The sequence below is a fragment of the Hypanus sabinus genome, unplaced genomic scaffold, assembly GCF_030144855.1.
Source record: "Hypanus sabinus isolate sHypSab1 unplaced genomic scaffold, sHypSab1.hap1 scaffold_259, whole genome shotgun sequence".
Lineage (NCBI taxonomy): Eukaryota > Metazoa > Chordata > Chondrichthyes > Myliobatiformes > Dasyatidae > Hypanus > Hypanus sabinus.
The window spans coordinates 275,367-297,156 of record NW_026780717.1 but is presented as its reverse complement, the minus strand read 5'-3'; the positions used below and the strand labels follow the sequence as shown (position 1 = coordinate 297,156).

The window sequence follows — 21,790 nt, the reverse complement described above, 5'->3', positions numbered from 1 at the left end:
GAGAGAGTTTTTACCCGTTGGGCATAGAGAAGGACTCTGGAATCAGATCATAGTCCCCGCTACACCGCACAGGTAATGCAAAATGTAATGAAACTGTCTGGGGAAAAACACAGGTTGGTGTCCCTTATCGACCACAATACAGAGCAATTGCTGAATGGATGAGCGGGACCTCAAAGACAATGTTAGGAAAATGAAAGTGTTAGAATCCTTGTTTGGGCTGGATTTATCATCAACCGAGTTTGGTGGCATTGGAAGGGATAAATGCAAGCAACAGTTAATTGAATCTATCAAGTCGGCTCCTTATGTCGCCGCCCATAACTTGACGGAAGAAACAGCAGGGCAAAGCTTATTTCGAGGTGCAAACAAAACCGCGGGAGTTGGAAATCGGACAGAAGGTTATAATGTCTTTCCATCAGCCAAGCCCCTTTACAGCGTCGCGATTTGTAGGGACATGTGATATCGCTGACAGAGCCGGTCCATCAGTATATCGAATTCAGACTGTTCCAAACAAATTGGGTTGGTATTATATTGACGAACTCAAATCCCTTGGAGATAGTCAATATCCTCTAGTAGCTCAGTTTCATATACCATATTGTCAAAGGGATATTCTGGACCGAGATAAGATCATACTCTTAGATTCACGTTTCAGGCAATCGGCGGTAATGTGGATGAAGTGCAGTTGTCCACTCAGTGAGATGGGCAACCACTTCCGGTTTGTCACTGAGGAGAAGGAGAGGTCACATTTTGCACTCGCCCGAGTCAAAGCAGAGAAAATGGAAGACAGAATCAGGTGGGACAATGAGATGATTACGTGGTCTTCTGCAACTGAAGTTGGAGTTAATGGATCTGGTGTAAATGCATTTTAATAAGGCTTTGTTTTGCTACGGTATGACCATTCATAAGGGCAGATGGTTTGGTATCCAGGGAAAGTTGTCTGGTGGATTCAGAAATTACGCCCAGAGAAACTGAGGATAGTTGTGGATGGAGCGTTTTGACCCCGGATGTCGGTGACCAGTGGAGTCCTGCAGAGAGCTGTTCTGAGACCCCCGAAATTTTGTGTTTTTATGAACGATTTTCATGAAGAGGTGGAAGAGTGATTTATTGTATTGCAATGATGTGGAGTTAGGTGGAATTATGGATAGCATAGAAGGTTGCCCTAGCTTACAACAGGACAGTGACAGGATGCAGAGCAGCGCTGATAAGTTACAGATGGAGTTCAACCCGGAATGTTACGAAGTGATTCACTTTGGAAGGATGAATTTGAAGTCAGAGGTGATACTTTCTAGGATCAACCGAGGCCCGCACATTAGTACGAGTTCCACAATAGAAACAGAGTGGTGAGACTCTCTCCAATAAGCCGAGGGCCGCTCATCCCTACGAGTACCAGAATCGGTTAATCTCCTTTTTCCCTGCTCTTTTCAAATTTTGTGTCATTTCCACCAATTTCAAAGGACTGTTCCTCAGACAGATGGATTTTTGCAAAGCACCTCTAAAGCTTGACAGCAGACGAGCGAGTCAATATTCGGTGGAGCAGAGTCAGAAACCAAAGAGTTGCCAGCACCAATCAGGGCTTTGGGGCTCCGGAAAGAGATGGGATCTGGAGGTTACGAGCAGGAGGAGGAAGAGGAACCAGACCAGCAGGATGTGGCTTTGAATGAAAGATGAGGAACATTTGGAAAGTGGTTAATTGAAAAACAAAATGGTTAATTTCTACAAAACATTGCAGGTTATCAGCAGATCCGGCAGCAAATGTGGAGAGGAATAAATGGGCAGCATTTAATCCGAGCCTCTTCAGCCCCTACCCCTCTGCTTAGTTGCTGCCTGAACTGCAGAGCTCCTTCAGCATTTTGTGTGTGTGCGTCTCTGGTTTCCCGCGACTGCAGAATCGCTTTTGTTTCAGATCTGCATTTGTAAGAGAATTGTACTTTGGTATTAGATACACGAAATGCCTGTTGATATTGAGTGTATCGTTTATGGGAGCCGCTTTCTGCGTTAAGAAATCTGCTGAGTTTTCTACACACAAAACAAACTGAAATATGGACATGGAACCGGTGCTTGCATATATTTTGAATGGCACCATGATTACCCATAAAATTTCGCTGTCGTTTGCAGTACCGATCAAATGCGCAGGCACAGGGTTGCGGCCGTCTCCGATAACTACGCATGCGCGCAATATACAAAATGTCGGGAGGATCGGAAAGGTAAGGGGTTTTTCGACTCTAATTGAGTGACAATGGTTGTGAGAACCGGAGACTGTGGCCCTCAAATTCGGCACAGGCCAGGTCTTTTTCCTCTCTCTCAGCCCCACGATCCGTACACGGGCCCCGGGGAGCTTTTGGCTAATCAGGGAACGAGAGCAGATAGATCGCACAGGCAGAGCTGAGCTCTTGGTGTCTGACTGCAAGGATTAGGAATTTGGAAAAAGAGAACAAAATCTTTCTATCAGCTGTTGAGAAAATCATCTTTGTTCTGCCTCCAACCGCAGCAAGAGAAAACCTGCAGCTGCTGGAAATCCGGAGGAATTTCACACAAAATGCCGGAGGAACTCAGCATTAGTACTCTTTTCCATAGATGCTGCCCGGCCTGCTGAGTTCCTCCAGCATTTTGTGTGTGTTGCTTGTTCTACCTGCCCTTGTTCTGGACTTTTCTAGACGTGAGGATATGTTTTGACCTATTCTCTCTGGGTACATAATGATATCAAACAACTTTTTCCTGGGCAACAAGTAGCTTTCACATCACAAATGTGCCAGATTCGAATGAGTCAAACTACTGCCCTTCCCGGCATATTGATTGGCATTGCCATCACCGAGTTCATCACCGTCAATCACCTGAGGGAGGGTTCAGGGTAATATTTATGTACAATACAGAAACTGGTGTTACCTGTGTGCATTGTGGTGATTCAAAATTTGCTGGAGAATTTGCAAGTGGGAAGAAGGGGAGTGATATTTGGAAGTCCGACTTTCTAAAGCACCATTTAGGAAGAAAATCACATACAGTGTCATGCAAAAGTCTGGGCACCCCGGTCAAAATTTCTGTCCCTGTGAACAGCTAAGCGAGTAAAACAATGACCTGATTTCCAAAAGGCATAAAGTTAAAGATGACACATTCTTTAAGATTTTAAGTAAGATTAATCTTCTGTATCCATCATTAAAAAGGAAAATGTCTTGAAGCAAAAGATTGGGCACCCTGCATGGTCAGTACTTAGTAGCAACCCCTTTAGCAAGTATCGCAGCTTCTAAATGCTTTCTGTAGCCAGCTAAGGGTCTTTCAATTCTTGTTTGGGGATTTTTGCCTATTCTTCCTTGCAAAAGGCTTCTAGTTCTGTGAGATTCCTGGGCCCTCTTGCACTCACTGCACTTTTGAGGTCTGTCCACAGATTTTCGATGATGTTTAGCTCGGGGGACTGTGAGGTCCATGGCAAAACGTTCATCTTGCGCTTCCTGAGGTAGTCCATTGTGGATTTTGAGGTGCATTTATGATCATTATCCTGTTGTAGAAGTCAACCTCTTTTCATCTTCAGCATTTTTACAGATGATGTGATGTTTGCTTCCAGAATTTGCTGGTATTGAATGGAATTCATTTTTCCCTCTACCAGTAGAATGTTCCCTGTGCCACTGGCTGCAACGCAAGCCCAAATCATGATCAATTCATCCCCATGCTTAACAGTTGGAAAGGTGTTCCTTTCATGAAATTCTGCACCCTTTTTTTCTCCTAACATTTTGGCTCATTGCGGCCAAAAAGTTCTTCTTTAACTTCATCAGTCCAGAGGACTTGTTTCCAAAATGCATAAGTCTTGTTTAGATGTTCCTTTGCAAACATCTGATGCTGAATTTCATGGCAAGGGCACAGGAAAGGTTTTCTTCTGATGTTTCTTCCATGAAAATCATATTTGTGTAGGTGTCCCTGCACAATAGAACAGTGACCACCCCTTTAGAATCTGATAAATATTCCTGAAGGTCTTTTGCAGTCAAACAGGGGTTTTGATTTCCCTTTCTAGCAATCCTACGAGCAGTTCTCTCAGAAGGATTTCTTGGTCTTCCTGACCTCAACTTGACCTCACCGTTGCTGTTAACTGCCATTTCTTAATTACATTACGAGTGAAGGAAAGGGCTACCTGAAAATGCTTTGCTGTCTTCTCATAGCCATCTCCTGCTTTGTGGGTATCATGTATTTTAATTTTCAGAGTGCTAGGCAGGGGCTTAGAGGAGCCCATGGCTGCAGATTATTGGGGCGAGGTTTGGGGAGTCAGGGTATTTATAAAGCTTTAAAATTTGCAACACCTGGCTTTTCGTAATGAAGATTGTGAACAAGCCATAGCCTGGTTAATTAAGGTCTGACACCTTGGTAAAAGGTACCTGAGAGCTGAAATCTCTTGGGGTTCCCAAACTTTTGCATGGTGCTCCTTTCCTTTTTTTTTCCCACTCTGAAATTGTAAAAACAAAAATAATACACTAATCTTGCTTAAATTGTTGAAAATAATGTTTCATCTTTAACTTAATGACTTTTGGAGATCAGTTCATCTTCTCAGGACTTTATTCCTTGGAATGTCAAAGACTGAGGGGAGATTTGATTGTGAAAGAGGGGCATAGATGGTGTAACTTCATTTTTCATACTTTTTTATTGATTTCCAAATAAGGAATATACAAATTGGAAGAGGTTTAACAAGTAGATATATAAAAGACATATAAACAGCAATAGTAAAAACAAAAAGTATATAATATCAAAATCAAATAAGTAAAATATTACGCTGTTATATATACAATGGCTAAAAAAAATTACAACTCCTCATAATAATCATTAAAAAAATTGGAAATTTTATTGATAAGGAAAAAAAACCACTAACTAAACTAAAACCAAAAAAAAACAAAAAAAAAAAGAAAGAGAGAAAAGGGAAAGAAAAAGAAAGTTTGGGCTGTCCAATTATGGATAAAATTAGAAAATACAGAGAGAGAAAAAAAAACACATCCTTCCAGTCATCACCGAAACTTCTTGGATAAGGTTTTGCCCTAAAGAGAATTTTTAAAAAATTAAATTATATCATGTGAAAATATTGAATAAAAGTTCGCCAGACTTGTTCAAAATTAAAGGACGTATCAAATGTCTGGCTTCTAATTTTCTCCAAGCTTAGACATGACATAATCGTGGAGAAACAATAGGAAACAGTAGGTGGTTAGATTATTTCCAATGCAACAAAATAGCTCTCCTAGCCAGTAGAGGTGAAAAAGCTATCACATGTTGGGCGGAAGCAGACACTTTGCTTGCTTCCTCTGGAATAATCCCAAAAATTGCTGTAAGTGGGTTAGGTTGAACATCCATATCTATAACTTTAGATAATATTCCAAACACATCCCTCCAAAAATTATTTAAACTTGCACATGACCAAAACATATGAGTTAAAGTAGCCATTTCTGTGTTACATCTGTCACAGATAGGGCTTATATTCGGAAAAATATGCGACAATTTATCTTTGGATTATATGGGGCCTGTGTACTATCTTAAACTGAATTAAGATATGGTGAGCACAGACAGATGAACTATTGATTAAATAATAAATCTTACTCCATTGATTATCTGAAAGTGAATGTTGAAGTTCTACTTCCCAGATATGTTGAACCCTGTCATTAGGCGACATGCGAGCATTAATTAACTGTTTATAAATGATAGCTATTAATCGTTTTTGAAAAGGTTTAAACTGAAAATTAACATAAGCCAAATTTGAAGAGCAGGCCAAGGGGTAATTCAGTAAAAAATCATGTAAGAAATTCCTAACCTGTAAATACCTGAAAAAAATGTGTATTAGAGATATCATATTTATCCATTAACTGTGAGAAAGACATTAAACAATCTTGTAAAAACAAATCTAAGAAAGTCTTTATTCCCTTAATTTTCCATGTTAAAAAAGCCTTATCCAAAGTTGATGGTTTAAAAAAGAAATTAGGATAAATATTACTAGAAAATAAAAAATAATTAATTCAAAAAATCTACAAAATTGAAACCAAATTTTAAAAGTATGTTTAACAATAGTGTTAAGAGCTTGTCTACCTATTCTGGAGAATGGAAACGGAAGAGGAGCCATTTTTATAGCATTTATTCGACCGATCAATGACATCAACATAGGTGACCATTTAGAAAGCGCCTTTTGAGTATATTCAACTGAAGGGAAGGTGTAAATTCAAGCTGGCTTTGACCACTGATTGGTGTTGGACTACAACCAGTGGCCGTGGATTAAGGGTGAAAGGTGAAATGCTAAGGGGAACATGAGGGTTAACTTCTTCACACAGATGGTCATCTGGGTTTGGAATGAGCAGCCATCATGAGTGGTGCATGTGGGCTCCATTTAAACATTTAAGAGGTTCGTGTAGGTACCTGGATTGTAGGGGTGTGGGAGTGGCAGTTTAAATAATTCAGCACAAACTACATGGCCCAAAGGGCCTGTTTCTGTGTTGTAATTTTCTAGACAAAACTGAAATATTACAAAAATTCAATCTAACCCCTTTTAACAGCTGTGCGGACCAACCATTTATCTCAGCAGGAATTTTTTTATATGGCGTTAAAATTGTGGCACTTTAAGTTAATAAAACATAAGAGAAAATTCCAGTTGCACGTCAAGAAAGACTATTTGTGTGATATTGTTTCAGTTACTGTGGGGCCAGGCACCCATACTGCTCAGCAGGAGCAGGGAATAATACCAATGGAGAGTCAAACTGAGCCAGGCCACAGATTGGAGACGGCAGAAATGCCCCATTCTTATAGAGACAGGAAGAACATGTTATAGAGCATTCTTATAGAGACAGGAATTGATGGTCATTCCGGATATCAGCTCGCCGCCCAGTCAGGAGAGTGTGATACCAGATCAATCCTTGGCAACTCATGTAATCTCATCTGAAATGTTGTCCTAAATCCATTGATGGATTTTGTAAATCTTTTTACAGGTTGAAAATGAGAAGGAATTTGTCTCCAGGAAACTCAAACATGGCACACCAGTTTTGTTGTCTCTGTCTAGATATTTAAGAAGTGGAGCAAGGGATTCGATCGACAATCCTTCCTGCTCAAACTGTGGGGAGGGATTCACTTGGTCATTTGACCAAATTGCAAGCCTGTCATTTTACACAGGAGAAAGGCCGTTCACCAGCTCAGACAGTGGGAATGGATTCACTCAGTCATTTCAACTGAAGGTACATCAGCAAGTTCACACTGGGCAAGGCCATTCATCTGTTCTGTGTGTGAGAAAGGATTCTGCCGGGCATCCCACCTGTGGACAAACCAGTCAGATCACACTGGGCAGAGGCTGGTCATCTGCTGAATTTCGGGGAGGGGATTCTCTCGGTTATCTGATCTAATGGCTCACCAGCGACTTCACACCAGGGGGCGGCCGTTCACCTGCATAGTCTGTGGAAAGGGATTCACTCAGTCATCCCACCTACTGAGCCATCAGCGAGTTCACACTGGGGAGAAGCCGTTCACTTGCTCAGTCTGTGGGAAGGGATTCACTGAGTCATCCAACCTACTGAGTCATCAGCGAGTTCACACTGGGGAGAGGCCATTCACCTGCTCAGTCTGTGATAGGAGATTCACTGTGTCATCCCACCTATTGGTACATCAGCGAGTTCACTCTGGGGAGAAGCCGTTCACCTGCTCAGTCTGTGAGAAGAGATTCACTTGGTCATCCCAACTACTGGCACACCAGTTTGTTCACACTGGAGAGAAGCCGTTCACCTGCTCAGAATGTGGGAAGGGATTCACACTGTCATCCCGCTTACTGGTCCATCAGCGAGTTCACACTGGGGAGAAGCCATTCACCTGCTCTGTCTGTGGGAAGAGATTCACTGCATCATCCAACCTACTGGTACATCAGCGAGATCACGCTGGGGAGAGGCCATTCATCTGCTCAGTCTGTGGGAGGGGATTCACTCAGTCATTCAGACTACAGAGTCATCAGAGAGTTCACACTGGGGAGAAGCCGTTCACCTGCTTAGTCTGTGGGAAGAGATTCACTGAGTCATCCAGCCTACAGAGACATCAGCGATTTCACACTGGGGAAAAGCCGTTCACCTGCTCAGTCTGTGGGAAGAGATTCACTGAGTCATCCAGCCTACAGAGTCACCAGCGAGTTCACACTGGGGAGAAGCCATTCACCTGCTCAGACTGCGGGAAGAGATTCACTGATTTATCCAACCTACAGAGACATCAGCGAGTTCACACTGGGGAGAAGCCATTCACCTGCTCATTCTGTGGGAAGGGGTTTAATGAGTCATCCTACCTACAGAGACATCAGCGAGTTCACACTGGGGAGAAGCCATTCAACTGCTCAGTCTGTGGGAAGGGATTCACTGAGTCATCCAACCTACAGAGACACCAGCGAGTTCACACTGGGGAGAAGCTGTTCATCTGCTCAGTCTGTGGGAAGAGATTCACTGAGTCATTTAACCTACAGAGACATCAGCGAATTCACACTGGGGAGAAGCCGTTTACCTGCTCAGTCTGTGGGAAGGGATTCACTCAGTCATCCCACCTACAGAGTCATCAGCAAGTTCACACTGGGGGGAAGTCGTTCACCTGCTCAGTCTGTGGGAAAGGTTTCACTCAGTCATCCCAACTACTGGCACACCAGTCAGATCACAACAGGGAGTGGCCGTTGTTATGAATCCCTAGGTTTCGTTTGCTGTGGACTGTCATTTTAAAAGAGAAAGTGTGAGGTTAAGAAGTCAAATCAGTCTGACTTGCAGCTTGTTTAGTTTTAATCGAGGACACGGACGCTCAGAGTCAGATTGAGACAGAGGAAAAATGGAAGGATTGAAACCAGGGAGCTGGTGGCCAAGGGTCATTTTTCAGAAATTTCCTATGCCCGCAAGGGTGGGTTAATTATCAATTCACCATACATCGAATGTGTGGTTGTCACCTCGTTTGATCCATAGGTTTGGAACGGATTTGGCGTATCCTGTGGAGACCACTTATGTGGTACCCTTTCCTGGGCGTGACGACGATATCACTGTGACAATTCGCTTTCGGTGATAATTCGTATGTGGATTTGGAACGACGGATAAATTCTACAGCGACTGATCTCTCATTTTACCACCGTGGAACCTGTGGAATTCGACAGAATTGCCTTCTCTCGACATTTACCCTGGATTACAACTATCGCTCTCATCACCTATCCTGTGGATGACCTGAACTATACCATTGCCAGACTCCAAGCATTGTTTCCCCCCAAGCTCAGTAGTTTGGGAGTTATATTTACACACATTTATACACATAACACTAAACTTTCTTTTCAAATTGTTTGTTACAATTTTATAAGTAGTTACGAATAAAGACAGTGGTTTTAACATCAAAACTGGACTCCAGGTGTAGTCTATTGCTGCTGGTTTGTGTCTAAAGCATTATGGTTCATAACAAAATTGGGGCCTGCGTCTGGGATATGAACAAATTTGCAGGGCTTATTGATCAAATAATTATCAATCTGATTGGGGAAAATCCCTTTTGATTTATTTGTATGTGGAAATCAGCAGCAATGGATATTTATATATGTCTGGAAGCGCCAACCCCTGAGGCATTAGGAAAAGCCAAAAAGAATGAATTGCTGACTATTACTAATAGGCTGAACCCTAACGAGGTAAGAATGTGTGAAGGACCAGGGGAAGCATAAAACTGGGAGAGCAGGTACAGGTGAAAAAAAAAATAGGGGTTTTATTACCCAAAATGTTTATAAACTGAACAGAACTGTTCTACAGTCCAAACTTGAATCAGCTAAACAGAACAAAACTGGGTTACAACAACATAGCGAAATACTCCTCAGACCAAGAGACACCACTCAGCTCCTGGCTGTGGGCGTATATTGGATGCCGGCCATTCAATAGTAAGTTGCATGGGAGAGAAAATATTCCTCTCCTTAAAAAGATATGGCATAAATGAAATAGCTCCAGAGAACACCCCTCTGTCTGTAGTAGAATGGCACAATCCAATTATCCAGCGCCATCTACTTAGGTTGGTGTAACTCAACAGCTCAGTCGTTTACCAGATTATCAGGAGGATGGGCGGCTACAGGACACTTTAATATGACCGGTTGATGGTGCGGCTGGGAATTGCAGATGCCACGGGGGGGGGGGGGGTTATGACAGCCCCAGAAATTCAGAGGAAAATAGTTGAGCACTGTATATCTATGAAGGTGTATGATAAGGAGGTGTTACAGAGGTTTTCTGTGAGTAAAGAGGAGATCCAGTTATGACTGGAACAATTGAAGATTGATGTACTTAAATTAGAGGCTGAAGAGAAAGAGGAGGTTTGATGCTCGAGAGGCATACAAACAGACAGAAGAAGCATAAAAAAAAGTCTTGAAGCTGAGGAAGCAGAAATACAGAGGGATAAGGAGAAAGACAGAGGCAGTTTGTGATAGAGAGGTTAAGGCTCAAGAAAAAAGTTGCTGTCTCAAAGGAGACCGTTTATTGCCAGCCAGGCGGTTAAATTGGCCCCTCCATTTGATGAGACTGAGGTTGGTAAATCCTTCCAGCATTTTGATAAAGTGGCCGAAAGGAAGCTGGACTCTTTAGTTACAAAATATAATTAAGGGTAAGGCTCAACAAGCTCATTCTGCCCTATCAATTGAAAATGCAGCTAATTATGACATAGTGAAACAGGCTGTGCTCAAAGCTTATGAGTTGGTCCCAGAATCATACAGGCAAAAGTTTAGAAATTTAAGGAAATCTGTGAATCAGACTTATATGGAATTTGCTTATGATACGTTTGTGTGTTTTGACCGCTAGTGCACATATACAAATATAAATGATGATTTTAACAGCTTGAAAGAGTTGGTTTTAATTGAAAAATTCTAAAGATGCGTCTATGATGACATAAAGACATATTTAGATGAAAAGAATGCTGCCATTTTACGGAAGACTGCTAGATCAGCAGAGTAGTTTGCTTTAACTCATAAGGTTAAGTTTACTCCAAATAAGATCTTCCAAAAGAGTAGCAGGGATCAGCAGGGTAAACTAGTAATTAAAGCTGGGACTAGTGACAAGTGTAAGGATGAAGGGAAACAGTTGAAGGATAAATATCTGGTCTCACTTGTTACTATTGTAAGAAAGCTGGTCATATGATGGCTAATTGTTCCATCCTGAAGAAGAGAAAGGAAAAGGTGTCAGTCCCAAATGCCTGTGTTCACAATGTTGAAGCACCTATAAACGCACAGGGTTCTGAACATTCTGTTGAAGCTCAGTTAAGGACTGAGAGGGCTGACCGAGTTAAGAAGGGGCTCAATCATTTTATGTCAGATCGGTTTGTATTAGTAAAGGAAGTTTCAACCCTGTTACCAGTGAAAATCCTTCGAGATACTGGGGCTTCTCAGTCACTTTTATTGGACAGCGTTCTAAAGTTTGGTGAGGAGACTGACACTAGTGAGCTAAATCTTATTAAAGGCATTGGGGGTGGCATGATTTCTGTGCCATTGCACAAGGTAACTTTACAGTCAAGGTTGGTTTCGGGACCTGATAAGATCGGAATATGTTCCAGTTTACCGGTGAAAGATTGCTGTTAGGGAATGACCTGGCAGATAATAAAGTTGTTCCTGCAGTGCTGTTGACAACTAACCCAACCACTGACGACCCACAGATGGATTTTAACATTTATCCTTCCTGCACAGTAATTCGAAGTATGGCTAAAAAGTCTGCCGACGCAGACGGTTATGTGCATGATAATATACCCATGATAGCCAAAATCGGGATTCAGGTTATGATGACTCGTCAGGGACTTTTCTGCCTTCATTGTTTCAACAGGATTCAGGTAGTAAGTCTAATGAGAAAGATTTATCCCTGTCTAGGAAGGAGTTTATAGCAGAACAGAACCGAGACCCTGAGTTTGAAGCTTTAGAAGAAACAGCTCTCTCAGATGATGAGATTAAGAAAGTGCCAGTAGGGTATTATCTCAAGGATGGAGTGTTAATGAGGAAGTGGAGGCCACCTGCTGTACCAGCGAGTGAGGAATGGGCAATTGTTCACCAAGTTGTAGTTCCTAAAGTTTATAGGGCTGAATTTTTAATTTTGGCCACAGTATGCCCTTAGGTCGACATTTTGGAGTGAATAAAACTAAACAGGATTATGTAAAAATTTTACTGGCCTAAGTTCAGGAAAGATGTTGTGACCTTTTGCAGAACCTGTCACACTTGTCAAGTTGTTGGTAAACCTAATCAGGTCATCCCAGTGGTCCCACCGTGGTCTATACCTGCATTCGGTGAACCTTTTCTAAAGTTATCGTGGATTGAGTTTGCCCATTGCCAAAGACTAAAGCTGGCCATCAGTATTTGCTAATTATTATGCATACTGCATCCAGATTCCCAGAGGCAATACCTCTCAGAAATATTAATGTTAAAACTGTGGCGAAGGCTGTTACCAAGTTTTTTTACTTTATTTGGTTTGCCTAAAGAAATCCAGTCTGATCAAGGAAGTAATTTTACATCTGTATTATTCCAGCAGGTAGTTTATGAACTGGGAGCTAAACAAATTAAATTATCCGCGTACCATCCTGAAATACAATGGGCTCTAGAAAGATTTCATATTCTACCCTCAAAACAATGATTCAGACATACTGTGTACCACACAATCTTTCTCACTCGCTCCGTGCCTTGTAAAGGCTTGATAAAGACATCATTGATGCACGCACGCACACGCCAACAAAAGACATACTGAATTGAAAATGGAAAAGACTGGGATGAAGGAATATATTTGCTTTTAATCGCAGTAAGAGAGTCGGTACAGGAATCACTGGGCTTTAGTCCATTTGAACTTGTATATGGTCGCAGAGTGAGGTGACTTTTGACCTTGGTAAAGGGACAGTGGATTGATGGGGATGTACATGTTAACTTGTTAGACTATGTTTTGAAGTTCAAAAATAAACTACACCACGCCTGTACTCTAGCAAGACAAAACTTAAAGATTTCTCAAAACAAAATTAAGTGTTGGTTTGATAAGCGGGCTTGCGAAAGAAAATACCCGGTGGGGAATAAGGTGCTTTCCTATTTCCAATGTTGACGAATCCACCTCAGGCGAAATTCAACAGACTGTATGAAATAGTCTCTCAAATTAATAATGTGAATTATGTTATCAAAACACCCGACTGATGTAAACAACACAGGTTGTACACATAAATATGATAAAGCCTTATTTTGACAAACAGGCACCGTCCGTGAGTATTGTTGTCAAAACATATGAATCTGGTAACCCTGAGAATGAAACAATTGACTCGTCTGAGACTTTTCACAAGCCAAACGTGGTCCCAGTTAGGCTAATGAACTCGCTTGTTCTAGAAAACATTGATAACAAGTTGGCTCACCTGCAGCCAAAGCAACAACAACAGCTGAAGGAATTAATTCTGAAGTTTAAAGATTTATTTCCTGATGTTCCCAAGCAAACCACGGTCGCAGGACATGATGCAGATGTTGGTCAAGCCAAACCGATTACACAACACCCATATCGCATGAACGTAGACAATGTAAATTGTGTGAGCAAGTGTGCTAAGTGGGGAAACAGATTCGGTAGGTCTCAAAGGCAAGGAGTTTGGACACAGTCTTGGTAGTAAAGTATTTTATTTACAGAAGGCAAGCGTGGGAAAATGGCAACTGAAGCAACATGCACACAATTCACAACAGTCGTGGGGAAAGGCGGATCGGCAATAAAACACACACGGTCAATTACTAATGAACGTGGGAAAATCGCCTGGGAACAAAGTACACGCACACACACACACAACCAAGGGAAAAATCAATACGATACTCTCCACCACTTGTCTCTGTGCAGGCTCGGCTCTATGTTATCAGGGACAGTAATCAACGCTCCCCATAGTCTTCAATACACAGCTCACCAACAATTCCTCCAGCTCCGTTCCACGGTTCTCAGCCTGGGGTGAAGCAGGGTGATCCCTCGGAGTTGGCAAAGGGAAAGGGTCCAGCACACGTGACACCCTTTATAGTGCAGCAGGGCTGGAGGGTCCCGCCCTGGTAATTCACAGTGGGGCAATGGCTGGGTTCCAGCAGGGTTAAGCCTATTACAAAGGCCAATTGCTCGAGGCCAAGTACAAGGAAGGCTAATTAAAGGGACCAATAGTGAGGTGTGCATTGATGGGCGAGGAGGGGTCAAACCTTGACTGGCAGGTGGCGTACCTTCCGACCAGGTAGTGGGCAGTTCCGTCACGTGACAGTCACGACCCCTCCAATACAGTCCACCCTTCGGATCCACGCCAAAATCTGTGAGACCGACATCCCACAGCCTGGAGATGAGAGAGAGGGAGGGTGAAGGACACAGAGAGACAGGAGACAGTGCAAATTCCCAGTGTTTATCAGTAACACAATTACTGATTACATTAATGTTCAGTGTCAGACACCCAGTGACTGTAAACACAATCTCCCACAGTCTGGTACTTACTCCAGTTTCTGTATTTTACACTCCGGGTTCCTCAGAGCCGGAGACACCAGTTTCACTCCTGAATCTCCCAGTTCATTACATGTAACAGAGTGAGAAGGAAAGTAATATATCTTAATGGAAGTCTTACACTTAACTATTTCTGAAGAAAGGCAGACGTGCTCTGAATATTTTGACCAGCACAGCATAATATACACACAGAATGATAACGAGATTGAGTGCAATCGATCAGTGAATGACAGTTGCCCACCACCCCACTAAGGACCCAAACGGCCACCAGTTTCCCCATGAGGTGTCGTGTTGGAGGAGCTGGTCCGTCGATTTTTGAATTTTAGCCACCGAGTCCCGAATGTGAGCAGCCAAGTGGGTGATGTTAGTCGACTCGTCAGGGATAAACGTGCAGCGCCCCTTACCAATGACTGCACAGGTCCCACCATCAGCCGCCAGTAGGTAATCCGGGGCCAGTCGATTCTGCAGGGCGACCATCCTGACAGCCGCCAGCTCTGCCGCCGTTCGGTTGAGGGCATCTTCGGTGTGTTGCAGTGCCACTGCCGTTCCGTCAGCCGGCGTCTCCAGCACACTGGTCATCTGGATCACGTCACGGGACAATCGGGCCGTGTCCTATCTGGGAGAGGCTGTCATCCAGAACCTCTCCTCCTCCGTGATGGCCCTTTTGTCCCGGTAGCTGCTGTGTGCCGGGGGCTCACCCAGATCACCCCGCCCCTCAGGGCATACACGTTGATGAAATGCAGAGGTTCACCATCCAGGCGCACAGCCAGATGGAACAGGCGGCCGGGAAAGACATCCTGAGCTTTTGCCATTTCCGGCTGGAAGGTCGAGGCCAACAGGATCACCACCCCGCTAGAGTTGGAGCTAAGGTGGCTCATGTAGACCCCGCCCCGCCACTCTAGAAGCCAAACAGACTCATCCCCTGGGGTGGTATGGATTCCCTACAGGTCATTCACCGCATATCTCCCATGCCTGAGGACTGCGAGATTGTTTTATCTGCGGAGAGAACCCCTGCTACCATTAAACTTTAGACTAGCTACAGTGAGCTTCATGTCGGGAGTACACTAGGCCTCAGCAACAATACCCTTCCCGGTGAGAGCGGAGGGGCCCTCAACCACACTATCCAGAAAAAAAAAACAAAAATGCTGTTTGCTTTCCGGCCCGAGTGGTGCCAACGCCACCCTGTGACCCACCGTCTCCCGAAGGAGCGAGGCTGATTCCCACTCTGATGTCCCCTAGCAGGTCATCCAGGAAGGATTTCAGCTGCCGTCTGTCATTCCCGACACAGTATTCCTCTTCCCCTTCCCCTTCCGTCTGAGGATGACTCGCAGGGACTTCACCAGCCTCGGCATGTTAGGCCAGCGAAGCGAGGCGAGTTTAGGCCGATGCTTGGCACCCACAGAGGAGTGAATGAACTCTCAGATCTCCTCCACAGTTATCAATGGGGATTTCTCAGAACGGGTGAGGATGTCCATTCTCTCGCTAAGAAAAGAATCTCCCTCCAACCCCTCACTGCAGTCAGATCCCCCATGTTCCTCCTCATGTGTTCTAATAGGTGGCTGCACATGTGAACCACACTGCGCAGCGGGTACGTCACTCAAACCTTACCGCTCCAACGTCGCATCAGTCTTATCCACAGTTCCGACGATGGAAGGATAATCCCCAGAGACTCCCTGCAGGCCATTAGTTGATGGGGTCGGCATAGCAGATTACATCACCCTCCCCAGGAGACAGGCATGAAGGGGACCCCAGCAGCTCTGATCCAAGGGATTCACCGGCAGCCTAAAGCTGACAGTGAGAGAGTTTGTTCTCCTCTCCGCTCATACTGTTTAATACATTTGCCTCCAGGGAGGCGCTTACTGCTAAGTCCTGGGTGGAGGGCTCCAGGTCTGTTTAAGTTGTGCAAACAGGCCTAGCACTAGCTTCCTGCACAATCACACCACCTACCACAGGACTGGTGGCTACATCTGGGGATTCAGGGTTAGACACAACTTCCACCCGGAGTCCTTTCTGGGACTCCCCCTCATCTACATTCTCTGCCCTCTGGGGGGAACATTCCTTTCTCCTCTTCAAGCCGGAGGATCACACAGGTGCGGGATTCACCGATAGAGCGTTACTCTCCGCTTCCATCACCCCGTCCAACTGTGCACTTCCCCGAGCCTCCCGCTCCACTTCAGGGCAAAAGGGCGTGAGCTCTGCTTTCTCGGCGGCAGACTTCTTAGAGTGTTTGGACTTCTTATTCGCTTTCTTTCTCAGTGGTCAAAACACCATCTCTCCCCAACAAGTCCTCCATAGCCTCCGCACAATCTTCCAGAGTAGTTCCAGTTCGTAAAATACATTGCGCCTCGCGTTCCACTTTCACCGTCCGAAACAGGGCGTTGTCCGAGGCTGGAGAGGCAGCCGCCTTTGCATAAGTCCCCGAAGGCCTGCGTCTCCCTGTAGACCGGTCCAGCATGTTGCTTCTCTGTCCGAATCGAGAATAAAACGGTTATAAAGTCCTGGAGTGAGTTGAGTAACTGGCTGGAAAAGTTTCTACTCGACGGTACCCTGCCGGCTCAGTAACAGAAATTCCAACGCCAGGAAAGGCTCCGTTAGTCCCGCAGAACGTCCAGGCCGTGAGAGGTCGAGACGTCTCAAACGATGTTTCGGCTCCTACACCGAACGAGACTCCCGACGACAGAGATGGAAGGAGGTTGTCCCGATGTCACTCGGGGGAACAACAGCGTTTGTCTCCTGTTTTTGGAGAGACCCGGCTTCCTGGCTAGTTGCCAGCGGCCACAGCAGGGAGCTACGCAGTTCGCAGCCGTCAACAACCCCTTCCAAACTGGCAGAAAAACTCCAAACGAAACTTTCACACTAACCCACCCGCTCACTTAGATGTTCAAGAGACGTTTCAAACCAATTCCAAGTAACTCACGACCTTCATAAAACAGTTTTTCTTCGATTTCTCCCAGTGCAACCAGAACAGTTCCACTCTGTGTCTGACCCCGGGAGTGTGTGATTGGACGGTGTGGAGGGAGATTCACTCTGTGTCTGACCCCAGGAGTCTGTGATGGGACAGTGTGGAGGGAAATTCACTCTGTGTCTGACCCCGGAAGTGTGTGATGGGACAGTATGGAGGGAGCTTCACTCTGTGTCTGACCCCGGGAGTGTGTGATGGGGCGGTGTGGAGGGAGCTTCAGTCTGTGTCTGACCCCGGGAGTATGTGATGGGACAGTATGGAGGGAGCTTCACTGTGTCTGACCCCGGGAGTATGTGATGGGACAGTATGGAGGGAGCTTCACTCTGTGTCTGACCCCGGGAGCGTGTGGAGAGAGAATCACTCTGTGTTTAACGCCAGTGTTCCATACCCCATCCCTCTCGTACTACGGCTGATATTACAGTCGAGTTTAACTGTATGCGGGGGCAGGAGGGGATCAGTCAGCCACGATGTGGGTTGGGTGGAGCTGTGATCCTGGGTTCCCAGACTCTGCCAGTCCGACCTCCCTCAGCCTGGAGCTGAGATGCTACTGTGTCAGTGTGAGGAGCTTCGACCCACTGTTGCGGTGCACAGGGTGCGGGGCAACAGAAGCCTCAAGTAAAACTCGAGTCCGACACCAGGACAGGAAGTTACAGCGGTTTACTGATTTCATCATAACAAATGTAAATTAAAGAATGTGTGAGCTGCCAACGTGCAGGAATAAATAAGTTGCCTCCGATTCACTCACAGTCACACACAATTAACTGACCGGCGACAACATGTGACCGGTTGAATAATCAGTCCCGTTTCTCACCGTCACTCTGCATCAGGGAACCGATGATTATAAAATCACACTTCAGGGCCGTGACCGAGATCGCCGCAGATCCAACATCACGGCTGAGGGATCTGTCAATTTAAGATCATTATATCGGCCAAACCGCCGAATGCACCGTCCTCTGCAAAGGGAGCAAAAACCTTCTCTCCGGAAAAATGCAAACCCCGGGACACTGGTGTCCCAGACTGAGGTACGCCCTGCACCCCTACCACCCCCCCACCTCCCGGGGTCTTCGCGTCCGTGTAATTCCCCGAGGTCCCAGGTGGTGGAATCTCGAACCTGCACATCAGGTAAATGCAGCATCCCTGGACAGGAGGCGGAAATGCTGGCTACTAGATTGGAGAATGTATTGCCTGTAAGTATCTCTGTCGATCAGACCAGATTTATTAAAAACCGCTATTTGTCCTTTAATATTAGGAGATTGATGAATATTGTTTATACTCCCTCATCTAGAATTCCAGAATGAGTCAACTCATTGGGTGCCGAGAATGCATTTGATAGAGTTGAACGGCCATACTTAATTACCACGCTTGAGAAATTTAATTTTATTTCCTAATTTATATCTTGGGTTAAATTGATATATTATGCCCCTACGGCTTCGGTACTTACCAATAATATAAGATCTCCTTTTTCTCGGTTATTTCGCGGCACTAGGCAAGGTTATCCTCTCAGCCCATTGCTATTTGACATGGCCCTGGAATCTTTAGCTATTGCTATTCGTGACTCTCCTCAAGTTAACATTATATGCAAATGATTTGTTATTATATATTTCGAATCCTGACAAATCCAATCCTCCTGTTATATCCTGCTCACTCAGTTTAGTAACTTTACTGGTTACAAAATGAATCTTAATAAGAGTGAACTTTTCCCTTTAAATTTGTCAGTTCCAATCGTTTGCCATTTAGCATTTAGATTAGTTACGAATTATTTTACTTATCTAGGTGTTAAAATTACTAAAAAAAAAACACAAGGATTTATTTAATGTTAATCTTTTACCTTTAATTGATCAGGTCAAACAGTTGCTTACTAGCTGGTCCTTATTGTCTATGTCATTGATTGGCCAAATTAATGCAAAAAAAATGATTATTTTACCTAAGATTTTATATCTTTTCCCAGCAGTACCAATCATTATACTTAAATCCTTTTTTGATACTATTGACTCTAAAAGTTCATCTAAAAAATGGCAGAACAAAAATCCTAGGCTAAGTAAAAAATATTTGCAGAAATCCAAAAAGAATGGTGGCTTGGCAGCGCCAAATTTAAGATTTTATTACTGGGCAAGTAATATTCAATACTTAATATTCTGTACATAAGAAGTGGATTTGAATGTTGGTCTTCATTGGGTTAATCTTGAACGCAATTCGGCACAAGGATTTTCATTGGCTTCCATCTTAGGGAGCTCACTTCCCTTGTTTCTCTCTAAATTGAATAAACAAATGGTAAACCAGATAATTAAACATACATTCTGAATATGGTTTCAGTTTCAGTTTCGTAAATTCCTTGGCTTGAATTAATTTATATTATCAAATCCTATTATATCTAATTATTTCTTTTAACCCTCTGTCATGGATCAAACCTTTATGGCTTGGAAAATGAAGGGTATAATATTTTTTCGTGATTTAATTTTGGATAACTGTTTCATGTCTTTTGAGCAGTAGTCTAATAAATATAATTTGCCGATATCTAAAAAATATTGGATTTGGGCAAATTATATTTATGATTATGAAAATACAGCCAGATATATCTGATAAAATTAAAAATGAATGGGGGAAGGACATTCAATTCTCTGTACCTACAAAGAAATGGGGAAAAAATGTTTGCAATTAATTAGGTTTTCTTCTATTTGTGCCAAACAGATGTTGATTCAATTTAAAGTGGTACATAGGGCACATATATCTGAGGATAAATTAGCACAATTTTATTCTTATATAAATCAGATCTGGGATAGATGTCGTTCTGAGGTAGCTTCTCTAACTCGTAAGTTTTGGCCTTGCTCTGTATTGGAACAATTATGAAAAAATATTGTTGATATATTCTCTACAATTTTACACGTAGATTTACAACCTCATCCTATTACTGCAATTTTTGGATTGATTTGTCCTCTGCAGCTTGGCGGATGATTGCATTTGCTATCTTAATGGCTAGAAGACCTATTTTATTGAACTGGAAAGAGACAAATCCTCCAATTACAGCTCAGTGGTTTTCTCAAACAATATCTTGTTTAAATTTAGAAAAAAAATAGAAGTGGTACATTTGACCCCTCGGTTAAATTTGAAGAAACTTGGAGGCCTTTTATTCAACACTTCCATAGAATGACATTTGATTTCTTCGGATTCCTTTACTTTATCCATTGATTTGAGTAGAGGAGCGGAGTTGACGACATTAATGATTTTATTTGACATAATTGACTAGACCAGCTTAGTTTAGTTTCAGTTTGGTTCAGTTTAGTTTTTGTTTGATTTCAATTTGTTTTTTTTTCCTTTTTTTTCTATTTTGGTTATATTAGGGATTTGGGAAGTCAATTATATTGGTGCTATTTATATATTTTTTAACATATGTTAATTGCCAACAATGTAATCCCACTCCCTTTGTACTACTAAGAACATTATGAATTGCTTTTGAAAAACTTAACAAAAAGATTGACAAAGAAAGAAAACTAAACAAGCTGCAAGTCAGACTGATACGCCTTATAATCATCCCTCTCACTTAAAATGACAGTCCACAACAAACAAAACTTAGGGATTCATAACAACGACTCCTCCCCATTGTGAACTGACTGGTGTGCCAGTAGTTCGGATGACTGAGTGTATCCTTTCCCACATTCTGAGCAGCTGAATGGCTTCTCCCCAGTGTGAACTCGCTGATGTCTCTGTAGAGTGGATGACTGAGTGAATCTCTTCCCACATTCTGAGCAGGTGAATGGCTTCTCCCCAGTGTGAACTCGCTGATGACTCTGTAGGGTGGATGACCGAGTGAATCCCTTCCCACAGACTGAGCAAGTGAATGGCCTCTCCCCAGTGTGAACTCGCTGATGAATCTGTAAGCTGGATAAATGAGCGAGTCTTTTCCCACAGACCAAGCAGGTGAACGGCTTCTCTCCACTGTGGACTCGCTGATGTATCTGCAGGTGGGATAAATAAATGAATCTCTTCCCACAGACTGAGCAGGTGAACGGCTTCTCCCCAGTGTGAACTCGCTCATGTCTCTGCAGATGAGATGACTGAGTGAATCTCTTCCCACAGACTGAGCAGGTGAACGGCTTCTCCCCAGTGTGAACTCGCTGATGACTCTGTAGGTTGGATAACTGAGTGAATCCCTTCCCACAGTCTGAGCAGGTGAATGGCCTCTCCCCAGTGTGAACTCGCAGGTGTTCAAGTAGGTAGAATGACCGAGTGAATCGTTTCCCACATTCTGAGCAGGTGAATGGCTTCTTCCCGGCGTGAACTCGCTGATGACTCTGAAGGTGGGATGACTGAGTGAATCGTTTCCCACATTCTGAGCAGGTGAACGGCTTCTCCCCGGTATGAACTCGCTGATGTTTCTGTCGGCTGGATGAGTCAATGAATCTCTTCCCACAAA

At 43.7% G+C, this 21,790-nt stretch overlaps 1 protein-coding gene and 1 pseudogene across 1 annotated transcript in view; one reads left to right on the top strand and one right to left on the bottom strand.

The window, feature by feature from the left end:
- Positions 1-2,172: 2,172 nt before the first annotated feature.
- The window catches only part of LOC132388053 (zinc finger protein 721-like), an 87,059-nt gene continuing 67,441 nt past the window's right edge, over positions 2,173-21,790 (top strand). The window contains exons 1-2 of the mRNA XM_059960410.1: positions 2,173-2,201; positions 6,933-8,530. Of these exons, the coding sequence (XP_059816393.1) occupies positions 7,340-8,530 (1,191 nt within the window). The 5' untranslated portion in view covers positions 2,173-2,201; positions 6,933-7,339. The remainder of the gene's footprint in view (positions 2,202-6,932; positions 8,531-21,790) is intronic.
- The window catches only part of LOC132388051 (zinc finger protein 850-like), a 45,890-nt pseudogene continuing 32,740 nt past the window's right edge, over positions 8,641-21,790 (bottom strand).